The sequence below is a fragment of the Didymosphaeria variabile genome (genome assembly GCF_027946475.1).
Source record: "Didymosphaeria variabile strain IMI 356815 chromosome Unknown scaffold_4, whole genome shotgun sequence".
Taxonomy (NCBI): Eukaryota; Fungi; Ascomycota; class Dothideomycetes; order Pleosporales; family Didymosphaeriaceae; genus Didymosphaeria; species Didymosphaeria variabile.
In genome coordinates, this window is record NW_026611623.1 from 2,311,069 (window position 1) to 2,329,108 (window position 18,040).

Consider the following 18,040-nt stretch of genomic DNA (forward strand, 5'->3'; position numbering starts at 1 on the left):
CATGTGAGCTTTACCTGCTATCGTGGGTTCACCTGTTGCTTGACACGCCGGCATCAAGAGCAGCGCCAGCGCGATATTCATCTGTCCAGCCCCCCGAATTGGCCACGATGCTGGAACGACAACAGACAAGAAGTGGGCCTCTTCAGAGAACAAAGGAGCCTTCAGGTACACCGCTAATGGTTTTGCGCTCCTGTCTGACTGGCACGCGTTGGGCGCCAGAGCGACTTCCACCCTCGTCCTGCTTAGGCGATCCGAGAGCGGCACCAGAGCAAGATGCTGAAAACTGACGGCGACAAAGAACAGAACCCCTGAGCAATCGTAGCCAGCAGCATGCTGACACCAGTGTTCCAGTTTGCGTACCTTCTTTGCTGCCGCCAAACGCACCTGCCCGCGCCCGCAGACCAAAGGAGCAGCACCCGAACAGCGACGCTTGACCCAAGCGCTGTGAACAACAGACGATGCTATGTTCCTGAAAGCTGAACTTCCTTGGGCGCCATTTGCTGAAAATCGCTAGGTGACTACTACCTCCAGTTGATTGTGCACTGCAGACGGCGATGCTGCCTCCTCGTCTCCTCTCCAAACAGACAGCGACCGCACGAGTCACATACCTATCGTAACGAGACGACCGCACATCGAGGGGCACAGGTTGTTGTTCGCCGGCATCTGGCATTCGATCACCCAGCATAAGTGGCGCCTAACAGACCACCCAACCCCGCCGAGTCGAGCACCTAGCTCCAGCTCCAGCTCATTCCAGCAGCACAACCGACAAATATCACATTATATGACCATATGAGCGCAGTGCATTGACATCATACCTGCAACTCGAAAGAGCGCCGTCTGTTTGCGCGCTAGCTGTGATGCAACCCGCTCCGGGCCCTTGGAACTGAGCACAAAAAGAGCACACCACACCACCACGACCTTCGCATCAATGGTGAAGATACCCATGAGATAGAGCAACCTCGAATTGACTGACTCTGATCGTAGGCTGTCACTTTCCGCGTCTTGGCCCCGTGTTGACCGCCTCGATGGGTCCCCAGAACCAACATCAGCCGCCACCACCGCAACCAAAATCCCGAAGTGACAAAACGTATCGCGCATCCGAAGCCGCCGTTGTTAGGAATACCTGGAGAGAATTTGGGGTTGGTACGGTCCATTTGGCGGCTTTCGGGAAGGCTGAACGCTGTGCCACTAGCATCATGTGCCATTTTGTTCAGGGTACGACTCCAGACCCGACAAAAGCGCCCGGCAGCAGAACAAGATGGTTAAGAAGTGTATACTGAGAGGTTCCCTGCTCGTACAAACTCTTACGATAGGATGCATGCGCTGTTGGAGGGGGACTGCCCAGCTGAACACCGGACGCGGCTGTCGCTCGGAGGGCTCAGATGGCTTACGTAAGGATAGGGGCAGCGGTTTCGCCATGTAATAAAATGTTCGGAATGGATAGCCTGGAGTTGTTGGACATTGGCGTTGGCGATTCTGATGATGGATCGGGGTGTTTGGTAGCTGTGCAGAGCCGTGGGTAGGTAGACTTTGCCAGGCTATGACAGCTGTCGTGCAGAACATGGCTCCATGCTTCCCAAATCGAAGTGCACCTTCCCCGCGCATTGTGGAGATAGTCGTGGCGATGTGTGCCATGTTGATGTGCGAGGAAGCATTACTGGCATGTGCTCGGATGTCTCTTACTATGGCAGTCGCTCTCCACGCCCCATCACCCGTGCCCTCTTACTTCAGACGAGATGGGCGCCAGAGAGGAGCCGATGGGTGTATAGAAGGTGTCAATTGGGCTGCTAACCTCGTGACTTCTTACGCTCCACTCGTAACAGAGTCTGCGGCCTGCTTCGCGGGCTGTGTGCCTCTCAGCGAACCCGTCCGCTGCGAGGCACGTCCTCGTATAACACGTATCCTGAGCACTCGCAGCTTGAGGCGGGCGTACCGGGGCGTCTCTGGTGCTTCTTCTGGACAAGCAAGGAATGTTCTACTTGGGAGAATCGTGCCTGCCTTGCGAGTGCTGGCCGCACCTTCCCCGGCTCTGCTACACTGGTGCTTCTCGGGCAGCTCATGCATATGCTTCACGAAGTTTTGGTGCCGGCCAGGCCGCTCTACAAGCTCTTCGCACCTCGGCCAGCTTCCTCGGGCCTCTCTGCAGCTCGATACCACGGGCTTTCACACCCTATGCCTGTGGCCCGGGCTCCATGCACCCGTGCTCCTGCGTTATCGGCCTGGCCTCACCGCTCGGTCTCGTTATCCAGAGGCTTCCATTCTGCCCTCCTCGGCGCTCCAATCAACGCCTCCTGATCTGGAGGGCCGCCTGACCGCCCCACAGGTTCTTGCGGTACCTTCCACCGAGGACGCCCACTTTACCCCTTTCGGTGGGCTGGAGAGCCACTAGTCGAGTGAGCGGAGAATGCCGTGCTGGCTACTGGAGAGAACACTGAAGGCGTCGGCCATGTTGCAATGGACCTGCACAACCACCAGAGCGCATGCCCGGGCCTGCAAATCGCTGAGGAGAGACAACTCGACGAGGGCTTTCGAATGGTACAGCTCCCGTGAAGAGATTCCTCCTGGGTGCGGAGATAGGGCCGGGAGAGGGTGGAGGCTTCCTTCAACTCTTCCCTCGAGCACGCCTCACCTCACGCAACGCTCACCGAAGGCTGTGAGCGCAAGGACCATCATCGTAGACAGGGTTGGAGGACACCGGCGCAGTGGTTCGCCAAGGAAGGCTTCCCCCCGGAGGTCTATAAGGACCTGACTTCTTCGCTCCTCGACACTTTTTCTTCCTTCCCCCGACACCCACTTTCAGTCATCCAAGCTCTTTCGTCCCGTCTTTGGTCTGAACTTGGCCTTTGCCGACCACCCTTGACCATCATCCATCCTCTTGTACACTTGTACCCTTGTACATCTTTCGACAACATCTCCATCATGTCGCCCAATCACACTCCCCCTCCCTCTTCCTCAACTCGCGGTCCTTCTTCCAGCCCCTTCGCTGGCACGGACCCCACTCTGTACACGCCAGAAGCTGTCCGAAAGGGCGGTCGCTCGGCAGGTCAGGAGTCCAAGGCCAATGGCAAGAAGCCAGTTGTCGAGGTTCCCACAATCCGTCACACTGCCTATCATGGCCTGAATCCACAACCTCATCAACTGCCCGTCTTCGTGAACGAGATCGACACTTCGAGCCGTGGCTTCATATCTCGTTACGTTCTTGTTCAGCTGATCCCGGACGGCAACCGCGACATCGAGGCTGGAACGGACCATGAGACCGAGCTTGCCAAAGTCCAGGACAAGATGAAGGAAGTATGTATTGTTGACTTCCCTCCCTGTTTCTTGTTACTGACCCCACTAGTACGCTGTGTTCGACATGTGCGTTCCCATCTACAGCCGTGGAGTCTATCTCCGTTTCGACAACCTGCAAGACGCCGGAGCTGGCAAGCTCATACTTGAGCAGCACTTGTTCCGTTGCTGTTATGTTGACAACTATACCTTTGCCATCGCCAAGTCTCAGGACACTGCCGCCATCGATGAGTTCGAGGGCCAGATCCGTGTTGAAGTCCACGCAGCTCCAGTCGTCGATGGACTCCAACTTCTATTCACCTTGAACGACCTCAAGGGGATGCACGATGACCTCGAGGCCGCTCTGTCGCGTTTCGGACCTATTCGCGACTTCGTGCATACTTCCACCGACCAGGGCAGCATGGTCTTCGTCTTTCGCTTTGAGTTCTACTCCGTCGAGGTTGCCAACCGCGCTCGGGCGAGCCTCCTTGAACACACGCTGAACCGGATGGACCAGCACGTAAGTGTTCTCTTCTCATCATTTGCTTCGTTCTGTGCTAACCTTTGCCAGGGCCTTTGGTCATGGAACGTCTTTCGCGCGGAGAACTGGACCGGCCCGCGTCCTTCTAACTCCCCTCATCGTCGGTTGCCTCGTATCGACGACAAGGGCAGGTTCATGGAGTTTCGCCATGCTCCCATCGTCAACGCACCATCAATTCCCCCTCGCGACGAGCGTGAACCTGGCTTCGGCCACAATAAGGTGAACCGGGAGAAGATCGTGCAGGGCTCCGATGTTCGAACGACCATCATGCTCCGAAACATCCCCAACAAACTCGACTGGGTAAGTTGATCACCACTCCATCTTGGCTTTGCTGACTTGTTCAGATGTCGCTTAAGACTCTCCTGGATCGCGTGTGCTTCGGTACTTACGACTTCATCTACTTGCGCATCGACTTCAAGTCCGGTCACAACGTTGGATACGCGTTCATAAACTTCGTCGACATGACCGGCATGATCGCCATGCTTGACAAGGTTGAGCACCGCGGATGGCCAGGCTACCGCTCATCCAAGAATGCCGAGTTGTCATACGCGACTATCCAAGGTCGCGAGGCTCTTGTCCAGAAGTTCCGCAACTCCTCGGTTATGCAGCAGACTCCCTATTGCCGCCCACGCCTCTTCATCACCAAGGAAGAAGCTTTCATCAACCAGAACATCCGCAAGACAGGTGTCGAACTCAAGTTCCCCGATCCCGATAACTGGTCCAAGTTCCAGCGCTCCATTGACAGTGCTCGTACCGTGGGTCTCTTCCCGCCGACCGGAGTTGTCCACCAGACTGTCGACCGAGCTCACCTGAGTAACTTTGATCGCGGCACGCCTCGTGACATGGTCTTCATGAACAACCAGTATGGGCCCCCGCCGACATTCAAGGGCTTCTCGGAGCATTCCAAGCGCTTGATCGAGCAGCTGTTCCATGCTCAGTTCGGACTTGCCCAATCTGGTCAAGTCGCGTTTGAACATATCCCGCTGCGACTCGCCCAGCAGCTCCTGGCCGACAATGGCTCACCTGCATTCATGGGCCGTGCTACCGACCCTGGAGTCATTGGCCGTCCGACTGCGCCCCAAGCTTATGTCGCTACTCCCACCATTCCGATGTACGCTCCCTATGCCGGTCCATCCTACTCAGGCCATGACCAGTTCAACGGCGTCGGCTACTACCAGAATGGCGACGAGCTCGGTGACTTCGAGTAGTTTGCCAACTTGCTCCGGTCTACCGCCTCATCTTCTCGGCACATATACCAACAGTGTATATTGATTCCGAAATATACTCCATTCGGCCACAGTACCATTTCGACCATTTCGACCATTTCCTTTGTCTTTCTTTACTCAGTTACGACGCCTCAGGGTGATATATGTCATCTCGAGCATGGCACCCACGACCTCATCGACTGGTTGTCTCGTGTTTTTCTTTGTTGTTGCTGCCTTTTCAGACACTCGTCGTGTAGCAAAGCATACCTGGTTGTACATCATGTCATAAAGATGTGAAACTGACGATTGATGGAATGCATGGACGGGGTCTGGTGTTTTCTTCTCTTCTTCTTCAACTCATTTCTGTCTTTGTCTGTTTCGAATTCCTCCCTCGTCGCGATGCGACTCATGGCGGGCATTGCCTTTGTCATTTGATGGATGGATCTGACAGACTGTTTTCGAATATGGTCGGCCGAACATGGATGGTCATGAAATGGTCTCATAAAATTTATCAAAGGCTTTTCATGCCACCAACTTCTCATTTGCCCGCTTGCATGTTGTGGTGGTTGCTCGTGCATGATATTGATATGACAGCCATAGATGGCGCTGTTGAGGGAGCACTCTGGTGGCATGGTGTTTGCGTTGCGACCCCACGCATCTTCCTGCTGATCGAGAAGCTGCAGGATCTCATCCAAATAGACCTGGTTGCGAATAAAGACGGGTTATGCTCAAAGTATGGTGCAATTTCCGACGCAATTAGGGCAATTCGCCAGAAAGGCGAATGTCGTGTTTGGTAGGACCAAGAGAAAGGTGTAATGGCCTTCGTCAATGATGACGATTCTTAGCCTGCGGCAGTCGAGTTGGGGTGACAGGCTGGCATCCCCGAGATAATATAGCGATTTGGTTTAGGTAGCAGCGCCTAGAGAAGGTGCTCCGGAGGTCCATGAGATCCTTGGGTGCTCTAAACGGGCCAGAAAACGCAAGCACGGCCTGTCATAGACCACCACGGTAGGACTTTCTGGTGCTGGGCCTGCTGATTTCGGCGGGTCGGCTCTATGATGGCTGTATTCGCGAGCTGTGCTGTTCATCTTTGCGCTACTGGCATTGCCCGATCCTTGCTATCGTACCGGATTTAACATGCAAGTGCTGAATTCATCTCATCCAAGGGCAGAGCTGGTTTTTAAGCGCAGACTTTGACAAATGAATTTTGAATGTACCGGAGCAGTTAGACGCGGCTTGTCTCTACATGCTGCCTTCGGTAACATTGCAATAGCGCCACGAGACGCGCAGAAAGCAATGAGGTCCCGGTAATACTCCAGATCGTTTCCAATGGGCAACTAAACGGTCAAATCACGGTCATGGCTGTCCATGTGCTCTCCTGTTCTTGCCTATTGCGCGTGCGGCTCCAAGGCTGGCGTTGAGCAAAAAAGTAAATGCTGCAAAAAAGATGTTGCCTGTTTCGGTCGAGGCAGTTGTCGTAATCGAACCGGAGACTTGTTGATTCATCTGTACACAGTTAGCACTTGCTCACCAAAGTGCCAGAGGCCCCTGTGCGCCACGACTGCGCACAGTGACTTAACACATCAGAACTTCGCAGCTCAATAATATATATAGTTGCTTGAAAAGGTCATAAGGTGCAGATTGGCGGGTCAAAGGCCACAAACAACGAACCTCTCACCTGGCAAAAGCGAGCTTTCAGCTGTGACCGTTCACCAATTCCCCGTCGTCTACGCTGACGTGCTGCTCCGATCGATGGCGGGGTACGATAGAAAGGCAAAAGGTCAAAAAAGGAAAAAGAAGTTGTTCGGATTCGAACCATGGACTTGTCTGTACACAGTTAGCTATGTTCATCAGAGTGCCAGAGGCCCCTATGCGTCGCGACTACGCACAGTGACTTAACACATCAGAACTCTCCAATTCTAAAATATATATAGTTACCTTGTCAAGGTTGTAGATAGATATGGTGGCCGTAAAATCGCGGTGCCAAACCACAAGAGAAGAAACCGCTCACCAGGTGAATGGCCTTTGGTGCTGTGCCTTCGAAAGCTGTAGCGTGTTGGAATGCATTCCGTCCCGGAAGCGGTGTACTCCTGATACTGCGAAAATACTTCTCGATAATTGCGAACTACGGTGCCTCGTGCATGCCTCTTGCAGTTGATGTGTAGTAGTGGGAAGGGCTCTCAGGCCATAATTTGAGACGGTGCAGGTGCGACATTCGTTGAAAGACTCGCTTCAGCATTCCCAAAGATTGCAAATCCAATGCAAAGCGCAAGGTGGTTGCAGGGCCGCGGTAATATTCATGGCACCTTTCAGTAATTAAACAGTCAGCTGTCGGCTTCGACCTTTTAGGGTTTGTACCCCTCTTGCTGATGTGCTTGAGCGACGCATGGTGGCGTGCACCAAAAAGACGTAAAAAATTGCAAAAAAAGATGTCGCCCGAAGGCTGTTGTTGTAATCGAACTCGGGACTGATCTATACACAGTTAGCACTGTTCACCAATGTGCCAGAGGACTCACTATGCGCCGCGACTGCGCACAGTGTGACTTAACACATCAGAACCTTCTGATTCTTTAATATATATACCCACCCAGTAAAGACCATAAGAATATATGGTGGCCGTGAAAGCGCGGCGAGGAGCCGAAAAAAAGGTAATGAACCAGCCAGCTACCAGGCATGGCCGTTCACCATTTACCCCTCACCTTGGCTAAGGTGGAGTAATGGTGTGCAGCAAAAAGGCAAAGGCTGCAAAAAAGAAGTTGCCTGTTTCGGTCGAGGCGGTTGTCGTATTCGAACCGGAGACTTGTTTATCTGTACACAGTTAGAACTATTCACCAAGTGCCAGAGGCCCCTGTGCGCCACGACTACGCACAGTGACTTAACACATCACAACTTCCTAATTGTTTAATATAAATACCCTCTCAATATAGATTACCAGATCTTTGTGGGGGAATATGGTGGTGGTGAAGGGTCCGGGTGGTTACCTGAGAGACGCACAATCGAAATCGAGCGGAAGGGGGTGCCTCAACCCCTCACTAATTGAACACCACACCGAAGAGATGGCATGCGATGGCCGCAACGGGGAGAGCGCCTACAAACGGGGGATGTCCGTAGCACCGAAGAAAGAGAGCCAGGCAATGCTAGGAGTGCGAGTGCGTAAAATGGCCATTGCCCTTACCAAAGGATATAGCAAGCATCGTTTTCTAGCAAAGGAAGGTGTCCTGATAGCATTGCGTCGACATCTTGAACGGAAGGCAAGAATCATCAAGATTGGCGAGAGATCTTATAGGCATGGCATGAACGACCGAGCCTTGAACAGCCGTTACTTATCTTCTGCGATCCACGGAATGCTCCGATTTAAATGGTTCTACGGGCGCGCTACCTCGTAGTGCTCCTTGTTCTGGCGAATGACAATTCTTTACTTTCGGCTATGTTGCGTTTCCGAAGGGCTACTGCAAACGAGCATCGCATCGTACGCGCAGCAGCTTCAGTGATCTTGACCAATTGGCATACTCGGCGTTGCATCATGTGTATCTACAGCGTGTGTATGAGCGCAGACCCAAGCCCTAATACGATGTGTAGCACGGAAGTGTTTGCACCTCGGTAGTCCGAGACGCAGTACTGCGGGAAATTCCCAAGTTCGCCCAGGACACACGCACACTGCAAGTCACCAACAAGCTACAATATAGCGAGGAGCTCGAGTGACACCGGCGCTACCATAGGATGGGCTGTACTAGAACTCATCTCGTCTGCTCTTATGGCGTCCCCAAAATTGAACGACTGACAGCATAGCGTGATTGTAGACGCGGCATGTCACGCTATAGGTAGCGATCAAAGAACCTGATGGTAATCAGGATATTTTTAATATGTTTGATTGCACTTGCTTCGTGAAGCAGCAGGCATCAGACGTATTGAATTTGTGGCATAGCAAGCGCGATCACGGCACTGTGGACCACCCCAGCAGGTGCGATCAACGCACGGTTGACTTGATGATGTGTATATGGATGAAGTAGCGCCTACAGCATCAGGGAGGGCGCAGATGTACGCAGGCACTTCTACCCCTTTAAAAGTCGTATTGCTGGGCTTACGTGCATCCAAAGGCCTATGAGCAGGGGGACTATGGCGGGGGGCAGGCCAAACGTTCAGTCCTTCGAGCTGGCATGTCTACCAGCGGGCTGCAGGCAATCGCCGCATCTAGGAATCTTGAGTAGAGTAGGCCTGCGCGGCACTGTAGCAACATTTAGGAAGGTAGCAGTTCGTTTGACGTAGGCCGTATCATCCCGTCTTTGGTTGCAGCGCCAGGCTGCTCGTGGTGCCATTTGCGGTGGGCGTGCGGGTTGTTGGTTGCAGGCGGTCGCGCTCCTCTCTCACTCCACCGCCTCGTCGTTCCAGAACATCCCCCACCACCATGCTCGCCGGCCTATCTCGCAACACCAAGCAGGTCGCAAAGGGGCAATTCGACACGGCGGAGATTATTTGAGGCCTTGCGGTGCGTCGCAGCATACTTTTGTCTCCATATTCGACATAGCCGGTGAGATACAGGCGGAGGGGGATCGGGCAGGCCGGCGCCAACCTCAACACCACACTCGGGGGCTACTTTACCAACACCAAGGAGGTAGAATAGGGGTAATTCGATGCGGCGGAGATTATTTGAGGCCTTGAGGTGCGTCGCAGCTTATTTTTGTTTCTAATTTCGACGTAGTGGGCGAGATACAGGCGGAAGGGGGTCGAGCAGACCGGCGCCGACTTCAACACCACGCTCGGCGGCTACTTCCACAACACCAGAGGGCCGCGAAGGGATAACTGCGCCTGCCCGAGATTATTCGAGGCCTTGCAATGCTCCGCATCGACTTTTCTCCTCTGAACCCGACGTTGCGGGCGAGATGTGGGCAGCGGGGCATCCGCAGGGCGAGCCGACACCAACCAACAAGTTCCCCTACCAGAACCTCCACAACAAGGAACTGCAAGGGGACAAGTCGGCATGGAGGGCATTATTTGAGACCTTGAGGTACTCTGCATCTAACATTGATCTCTAGACACAACGTTGCGAGCGACTGAAAGGCGGAGGGTTCATCGCCAACACCAGCGAGCGAGCTCCGCGACCGACATCTCAACACCACGAGCCATGAAGAGGGTTCTCCGATACGGTGGAGATTATTCAGAGCGGTACGAGCAGGCGCAGCTATTCTCGATGCTTGTACTCGAATCGGCGAGCAGAATACAAGCTCAGCGTCTTGAACCGAACCGATACTGACACCAACGGCCGAGCTCCGTGACCGATAGCGCAACGCCGCGAGATAATTCCGGCGATGACATGGCGCGTTAGGGACTATAATAGGACATGAAAACAGGCGCAGGCTGTCTTTGTGCTATGATCGAATCGCCGGCCGAGATGTAGGCGGAGCAACACCAGCGAGCGAGCTCCACGACCGATTCCTCAACACCACGAGCAGATACGGAGGCGATATGGTGCGGCGGAGCTATACTGAGCCATAGGAGCAAGCGCAGCTACTTTTGATCCTGATACTCGAACCGCCGATCGAGGTATATAGGTGGTGAGGTAACCACAGCCCAGCACTGTCCCGCAAGGCCGAGTTCGCCGGCCGATCATACAATGGCATGGTACGTCAGGAGGTAGGACAGGCTGGATTAGGATATCTTGAGCTTTGCGAGGCTGCGTAAACACTTTTCGAACTCGACATGGCGGGCGAGATACGGCTCATCGAAGTTGGCCGGCTGCGACAAGGAAGGGCTACGCCATAACCCCTCAACACCAAGCATATGTCTGAGTTGCTTGTCGAATAACACCACGACCTTCCGAGTCCTCCTCAGGCGGGACTCGATAACCAGGGGAATATATGGGTCGGAAAGCGCAGGTGCAGATGCTTGCTTGTGCGTTCCATTGCTTAGGATATGGTCTGACAGGCCTGCCGTACGTATTTACCATGTATTGCTCAAAACGTTTGATGCAATGCCGGCCTGTTTGCTAACTTGGTACAACGCAGAGCAGTTGCGGTAATCTAAACAATTACCGCGGCACCGTAGCTTGATTTCGAGCGATGCCACGGCGGCCTTTTCCAGTTGCGCCCGTTCGACGAAGCGTGGTCACCAAGGCCGGCAATTTCAGCCAGCTCGCTGCAGATCCAGACTCACAACGCAGCGACTACGCTCAGAAGGGCTTGTTCATTTGGATAGAGCGTCACCGCTGCGAAGAGTTATGAGAGCGTCGACACATTGCACCCAACGCGAGGTTGCGTTCCTCGCATCCAGCGGCCCCCATGGCCTGAATCTCGACCTCGACTGCCGAAATGCAATCCTCGGCGGAATCTTCGACGTATGGGGGGCACAGCTGTACTGTGGTACCTCGAGATGCTCCAAACGAAAGGAAGGTTTCGTGCATTCGGGCGGCTCAGGAGGCATTCCAATGGGAGAACATTGCCTCGAATGTGGCATCGAAATTCAACGCAGCTTGTCGTGCCACGACCCACGTTGACCACAAGATGAAGGCTGAAGGTGGCGGCGAGCATCGTGGTGACACCGGTTCCTGGAGAGTGTTGTAAAAGGGATAAAACCACCGCGACGTGGCTCTGTTCGGAAGCACGTTGGAGATGGCTGTCTCCCTGTAAAGTTGCTGAAACGTGCAACATGCCGGTCGACACTCTTCCAGAAATGGAAAGCAACGACTCGGTACTCTCGAAGCGTCATGTGGTAGAGGCAGGGGGGTATCGGGAGGCCAGGAGTACCGGGAGTATCGAGAACAAGGTTTGACTTGCACCTCATCAAATCGGCAGTCTCCAATTTAGCTGTCACGACCATCTTTCGCCAAGCGGTATCATGATGGCCCTTCCCTCTAGCATTCCAACCCCGAGGGTTTGTTGGGCGGATGCAAATTTGGCATGCATATCCTCAAAGGGCAATCCGGTCCGTCGAAGCGAGCCAAATTTCATCGCATGACTATCTCTTTCTATGCCCGCGCCGGGGCTACTCGATTTCTAATGCAGGTCGACAAGAGATGAAAAGTATGACTTGACTAACAAGGAAAAGGAAGTGCTGCATACTTGGCCTTCTGAGCTACATACTTCGGAAGAACAAAGAGAATTAGGGTCCAAGGAGAGTCCGGGTTCCAGGTTCCAGGTTTAAAGTCCAAGGTTCAGAAGTCCAAGGTTCAGAAGTCCAAGGTTCAGAGGTCCAAGGTTCAGAGGTCCAAGGTTCAGAGGTCCAAGGTTCAGAGGTCCAAGGTTCAGAGGTCCAAGGTTCAGAGGTCCAAGGTTCAGAGGTCCAAGGTTCAGAGGTCCAAGGTTCAGGAAGAGCTATTATGTTAGTAGGTTGTATCTTGCGTCAAATCTTTGAGACACAAGAGCACGTCAGATGAACTTCTTTCAAAAAGACGCATCAAGTCCGCCGGGAGAGGATATCTCGGCAAGTGACTTTATCAGCATCGCCTTTCAACGGCGCAACCTGGGATATGGCATCTGTTCAATGTGCTGGACCTCGTCGTTAACACAAGCCAGCGAGACTCTGGTCGAACACCTCCTCTTCTGTGTCAACTACCGATATGGTCTGTTGCAATGGACACCCTCAACCGTCCAGGAACTCGTCGGGCCATCCCCTGCCTGTATTGCGCAAGATGGATTGTTCCTTCATCGCAAAAATACCATTCTTTCCAACGGCCGATTGGTGACTGCAACACTTGCAGCGTGCAGCACAAAGTGGGAATACCGATATCCAAACTTAACGTCCGATAAATCTTGTACTTAGGACCGTTCGCATGATGAATGGTGGCCGGTCGGGTGAAGTTGTCCCTCACCCAAAGATCGAAGCCGGTAGATGTCAAGTCAAAAAAAGCAATTCCCAACATGTTGCTCGAGATGGGTCAAGACCGGGATGCGATCGCCCGAAGGCCGGCATCGACAAGAATTCACGATGTCACCGGCGTCCTTGAATATGACCCACAAAGCCTGGCGAGCTTTTTTGTTCCCACATACTAGGCGGTCTTGGTGTGCCAGCGGTGCGATCTTGAAGGAGTGCGATACGCATCAAAAAAAAACTCCGAGGCCCTGGTGCTGCAGGCCAGCGCCCCAAATACAGATTCGTCCTTGATGGGGGCCAGTCAAGCATGTGGTCTCATTGCTTCCCTGCACGACGCCGCCGGTATGAATCGTAACGAGGACGAAGGGGTGGTATGCCCCGATCCGGGGTTCGCGGTCGGCCCAATACGTGGCTGTTTGCTGCAAAAATGCATGTTCCCTACCGTGTCGAGGGTGGGGTCGTGCGGAGGTCGCATCACGGTTCCCAATGGGCTGTCTCAAAGTCAGCTCTTTAATGCAAAAGCATGACCTGTGTTAGGTCGAACAACGCCAGCTACGGGTCTGTTGGGGCAACCGGCAGTGCTTACCATGGTGTTGAGCGCATGACGACGCCATCAGGAGGAGTGTTGGGGCATATTTGCACCCGCTGCACCCGCTGCACCCACCCAAGAGTAACAAGAGTTTTGCAACTGCAATGCACGCATCCTCTCAACCTGCAGTTGAAGCATACCCCATCTCCCACGTTGTTGTTCGCGTTGTATCGGGTCACGATCGATGTAGGAGAGCGTTGTCGGCGTCGTGGATCGCTCGCAAAGGCCGTGGCGGAGCTACCCTCGCCCGCCTGCTACGGGGTTTTTCGTCTGGCTCTCGTTGTATAAAGCGCCTGCGGAGGACGAGCTGTTCGAGGGCGTTCTCGTGGTGTAATCGGCGTTGCGATGGGTGTTGTGGGTGGGGAGATCTGTGTGGGTGAGCGTGCCAAAGTTGTCCGCCCGCCCCGCGAACACCAAGCGCTAGAGCCTCACCCTGCCTACCCTCGCCCCCCTGTTTCAGGCCTCAACACCAAGATTTCGGAACAGTTATGATTTTGCGGAGTATACGGAGAGCCCTACAATCAGTCTCGTATACTTTTCATTACGATATCTTGTGTTGTGGTGGAGATATAGAGACTTGGGGGTGGAGTAGTGAAAGCCTCCGCCGACGCTACGAACGACAACCCCTGGCCCCACCTTAGCGCATACTGCAAGGGCCTCACAAAGTCTACCCTCGCCCCCCTGTTTCTGGCCTCAACACCAAGATTTCAGGATAGTCATGATTTTGCGGGGGATACGGAGAGTTATATGATTAGCCTCGTATACTTTTCATTGCGATATCTTGTGTTGTGGTGGAGATATCAGGATAGTCATGATTTTGCGGGGGATACGGAGAGTTATATGATTAGCCTCGTATACTTTTCATTGCGATATCTTGTGTTGTGGTGGAGATATGGAGACTTAGGGTTGAAATGGTGAAAGTCTCCGCCGACGCTACGAACAACAACCCCTGGCCCAGTCTTAGCGCCTACTGCAAGGGCCACACCTCCGTTGCCTCTTCCGGGATTTCATGGGCTCAGCACTGAAGTTACGAAGCGGGCAGAGCTTGGAGAAGCTCACCTAAGCTGTACGATTCAACGCATGTAACTATCATTGCTGTATCATATCTCGTGGCGGAGTTCTCTAAGCTTGAGGATGAATTGCACCTCCGCCGTAACGCGGGCGCTAGCCATCCGAGCTCGTTCCTAGCCGAGACATTGCATTGTAGTTATCCTGCGGAGGCTGTAGTGGGCTCATTACCCAATCTATCACACAGATGGAACTCGACGGAGCTTCTCCTGAGCCGTACGATCCAGCGCATATGGCTAGCATCGCTGCGACAACTCTGGCTACGGAGACCTGGAGGCTCGAGGATAGATTACATCCCCGCGGCCGCGCTAGGTCTCCGCCTGAGGGACCAGCCGATCCATTGCTTTTAGCTACCCTCCGGTAACCGTGGGTCCGGCGTCAGAGTCAACGCCAGACACGTAGAGGCTGCAATGCTTGTCAAAGCTGCCCGGGGAGCGAACGATACAGCGCATACTGTGTATGATTAGACTTGCTATACCCAGCGTGATGGTAGAGATCCGCGGTGGATATGGCCCCTTCTCAACAGCACCGCTAGCCATCTGCTCAAACTCCAGTACTCCCAGCTACTCTCCATGTTCTTGCGGGTGCAACAGTCCGACGATGTCATACGTAATAGTTCTCCAAGGCCCTCCGAGTTTTGCGATTATCACACATGGCTGGCAGGACCACATATTTAGTCATTCGGGAGTTATGGCGTCGTCTCGTTCGAACTTTCTGCGAGCAATGGTCCACGTAACAGCAACGACAAGTCGAGCTTTAACTTGCTGGCTGCAATCAAAGATGATCTGTACAGATCTGTTTGACCCATCTCATTATAGCTGGAATGCGAACAGAAAGCCCAATCTCATTATCCAACGCCCAGATGCTCAAAGCCACCTCGACAATCACTTGACCTGGGATCGCAGGTATTGAGCTTCACGTCCAACCATGCCAGGTCGTTGCGGATAAAGCGCTAATTAAGACATGCCTTAGGCTGACTCTTATCGCCTGAGATCGAAAGCGTTCATTACATGTTACTTCTCCGTGTTCTGTCCATATCAGACCTGATGGATGAGAACTCGAGGCCAACTCATTACCAGTAGCAACACCAAATCCTCCGCGCACGCAACTATTACATATGCGCAACTTAACGCGCACCTTTGGACTGTAATTTGTCTCCACCGAAGGTTCATCGCTATCTGGCAGAAGTACTATGTAGTTTCGTCGTTGACCCGAGACAACACCGACATTTGTCCCGATTTCGCGGACTAGCGTTGATTAGCGCCCACGACGTGCCTCGCACTTCAACTACATTCCGTGAATGATGCAAGAGCCAGAACGTTGGAGACACCAAGCTCAGTTGAAGGCAACCTTGGACCTTGAGAGATGCCCGTCCAGCAACGTTTTTCGAGACCCATCTGGCGACCACGACCTGCCCTGGGCGCGTTTCGCATCAAAACATCACCCACTCAACCCACCGTCGGTAACGCAACGACATACGCTACAACCACTATCTCGTCTGACAGTACCAGTACCTGTACTACCGATAGTCGCCGTCATACCCGATTCGTGGCTGATGTCTAGACGTAGCCTTGGACCGAACCTCGCAGGATTCCTGGACCGATAATGCCCTATTCGCGTACAAGCGCTGTCCGCAGCACTCGCCGCATCCACGAATTCTGCAGACTTATCTCGCCTTGAGTGACTTCCCCTTCACAAACCTCGTTAACTCGATCATTATTTGCCTCAGACGGCACGATGATGTTCACCGCTGGTTTCTCTTGTTATCTTGCTGTAGATCCTGCCCACTACACCACTAGTATTTCCATGCTGAAGTATACCATTGGACACGGGGATTGTGTTACTCTTTCAGCTTCATGCGGATATCCCTGATTCGTGCCTGCATTGCAATACGCCCATCACTAGGTCATTGAGCCTAGGGATGCTTGTCATGGATGCGGCACAGCCACCTTCGAAGCCAGCTGGATGGACGACATAGGCTTGACGTAGACGTCCCTGAGTGTCCCATTCTGCAGGCGTGCTCGGTGTTTAGAGCGCCATGGCCATGCGCGTGGACGAATTCGTTTTCCACTATGCCTTCGAGTGCCCTTCCCAGGGAGAGCAGCAACGAAAGATGCAGTCGGCTTGGTAATGTGGATCGGATGCTTTGCAGTGTCTTGGGTATGGGCAAAAGAGATGGAGTTACGGTTGCGGGACTGGCGCGGACAAGACGGTCTCCGGGGACGGCCTCTACGCTTTGTCAGTCGGCCCCAGCACTGGCGATAGGTTGAGACACCTCACAGTCGCCGAAAGAGCATGCCCTAGGTTGCGACGGGTGGGTGTCGACGGCGAGTTCGGCTGCTCGGTTGCTGGGCAAGCTGTCCATATCGAGCCCGAGCTTCTGCCTTCTGATGCGGTGGAAGACGGAGCCAAAGCCGAACAGGTGAAAGAGAGAGGCACATTCAGCAGCGGGGTAACGCCCACACAGCAATTCTGGGCTTCCTGTGTAATTGACAGCTAGGCAAGAACGCCCACCTCACCGTCCTTCTGCTATATAAACCTCAAAGTTTGGCTTACTTTCACCTTCGGTACCCAGGCCGTTGGGCACTGCGTTCGGTGGCGCAGTGGAAAGGGGACATTCAGGTACGTCTTTCTGTTGTGTTTCAAAAGGGTAAAATGTTAAGACTTTTCCCTTTCCCTACCGCACAGGGTTTTCTTTTTTGCGGTGGTTCGAATCCGGAAGGCAGCAAAACCAATTGATCTTTTTGGCAAGCACGACCGCAACGACGCCACGAAGAACAACAGAACGGCCAGCGCGTTCACCAAGAAGAGGAAGCACTCATGGTCCGTGGACCCTGCAGCAACGACACGGTCTAAATACCAAAATCACCTGTGCCACAGACCCGTGGACCTCAGGGGGGAGAAACATGCTAGTCTCGGGCGCGACGTCATTACAGAGCGTCGGAAACAAAAACCGGAGTCATTCATTTTGCCAGCCCTCACGTAGCATCACAAGTCCGGAGATCTTGACTCCTATCGAGCATTGAACAAGACTTTTCGAAAAAGATCCACTACCACCCAGTGGCCGATAAGCGATATCTGAGGTGATGGTGGGAATGCACGCCTATAAGCAGACCGGCTGATGTCGAACCGTTGTAATCACATCTGCTCCATAAGTAGCACCTTACAGAATCGTGGTGTTTACGGTATTGTTCTAGCGATGGCGCTGACACAACTAACCTCCGACCTCAGATATCAACGTTTTGTTCTTCTTTGGTACCAGAAGAACCCTCAGAAGCTGGGGATTGATCTACGCTTAGAGTTCCGTCTACGTGAGCAAATTCTACTAGGCGCTATCACAAGCATATCGGGCCTTTCATTTCCATGAATCTAGGCAGGCCTCTGAGGGGTTCTAAACTCAGCATGGGGAACCAAACGGAGAGAGGTCCGGGCGAGATATTCACGCGTGCGGTGTAGATATGTATCTGCCGTAGCTATGGAGGACTGGATTTGTCGACTCAACGTCGTCGGAAACCTACGCGATACTTTCCCGGCGACGAAAATTCGAGCTGAAATTTGCGGTTG

General features: G+C 53.4%; 1 protein-coding gene across 1 annotated transcript; it reads left to right on the top strand.

Annotated features, from left to right (window-relative positions):
• Window positions 1-2,919: 2,919 nt before the first annotated feature.
• On the top strand, window positions 2,920-5,016 carry N0V89_005673 (uncharacterized protein; the record flags this gene model as incomplete). Its single annotated transcript, XM_056214448.1, has 4 exons — window positions 2,920-3,291; window positions 3,341-3,787; window positions 3,839-4,108; window positions 4,153-5,016. 4 exons carry the CDS (start codon window positions 2,920-2,922, stop codon window positions 5,014-5,016), a joined length of 1,953 nt encoding a protein of 650 aa, XP_056071715.1.
• Between the last annotated feature and the right edge of the window lie 13,024 nt (window positions 5,017-18,040).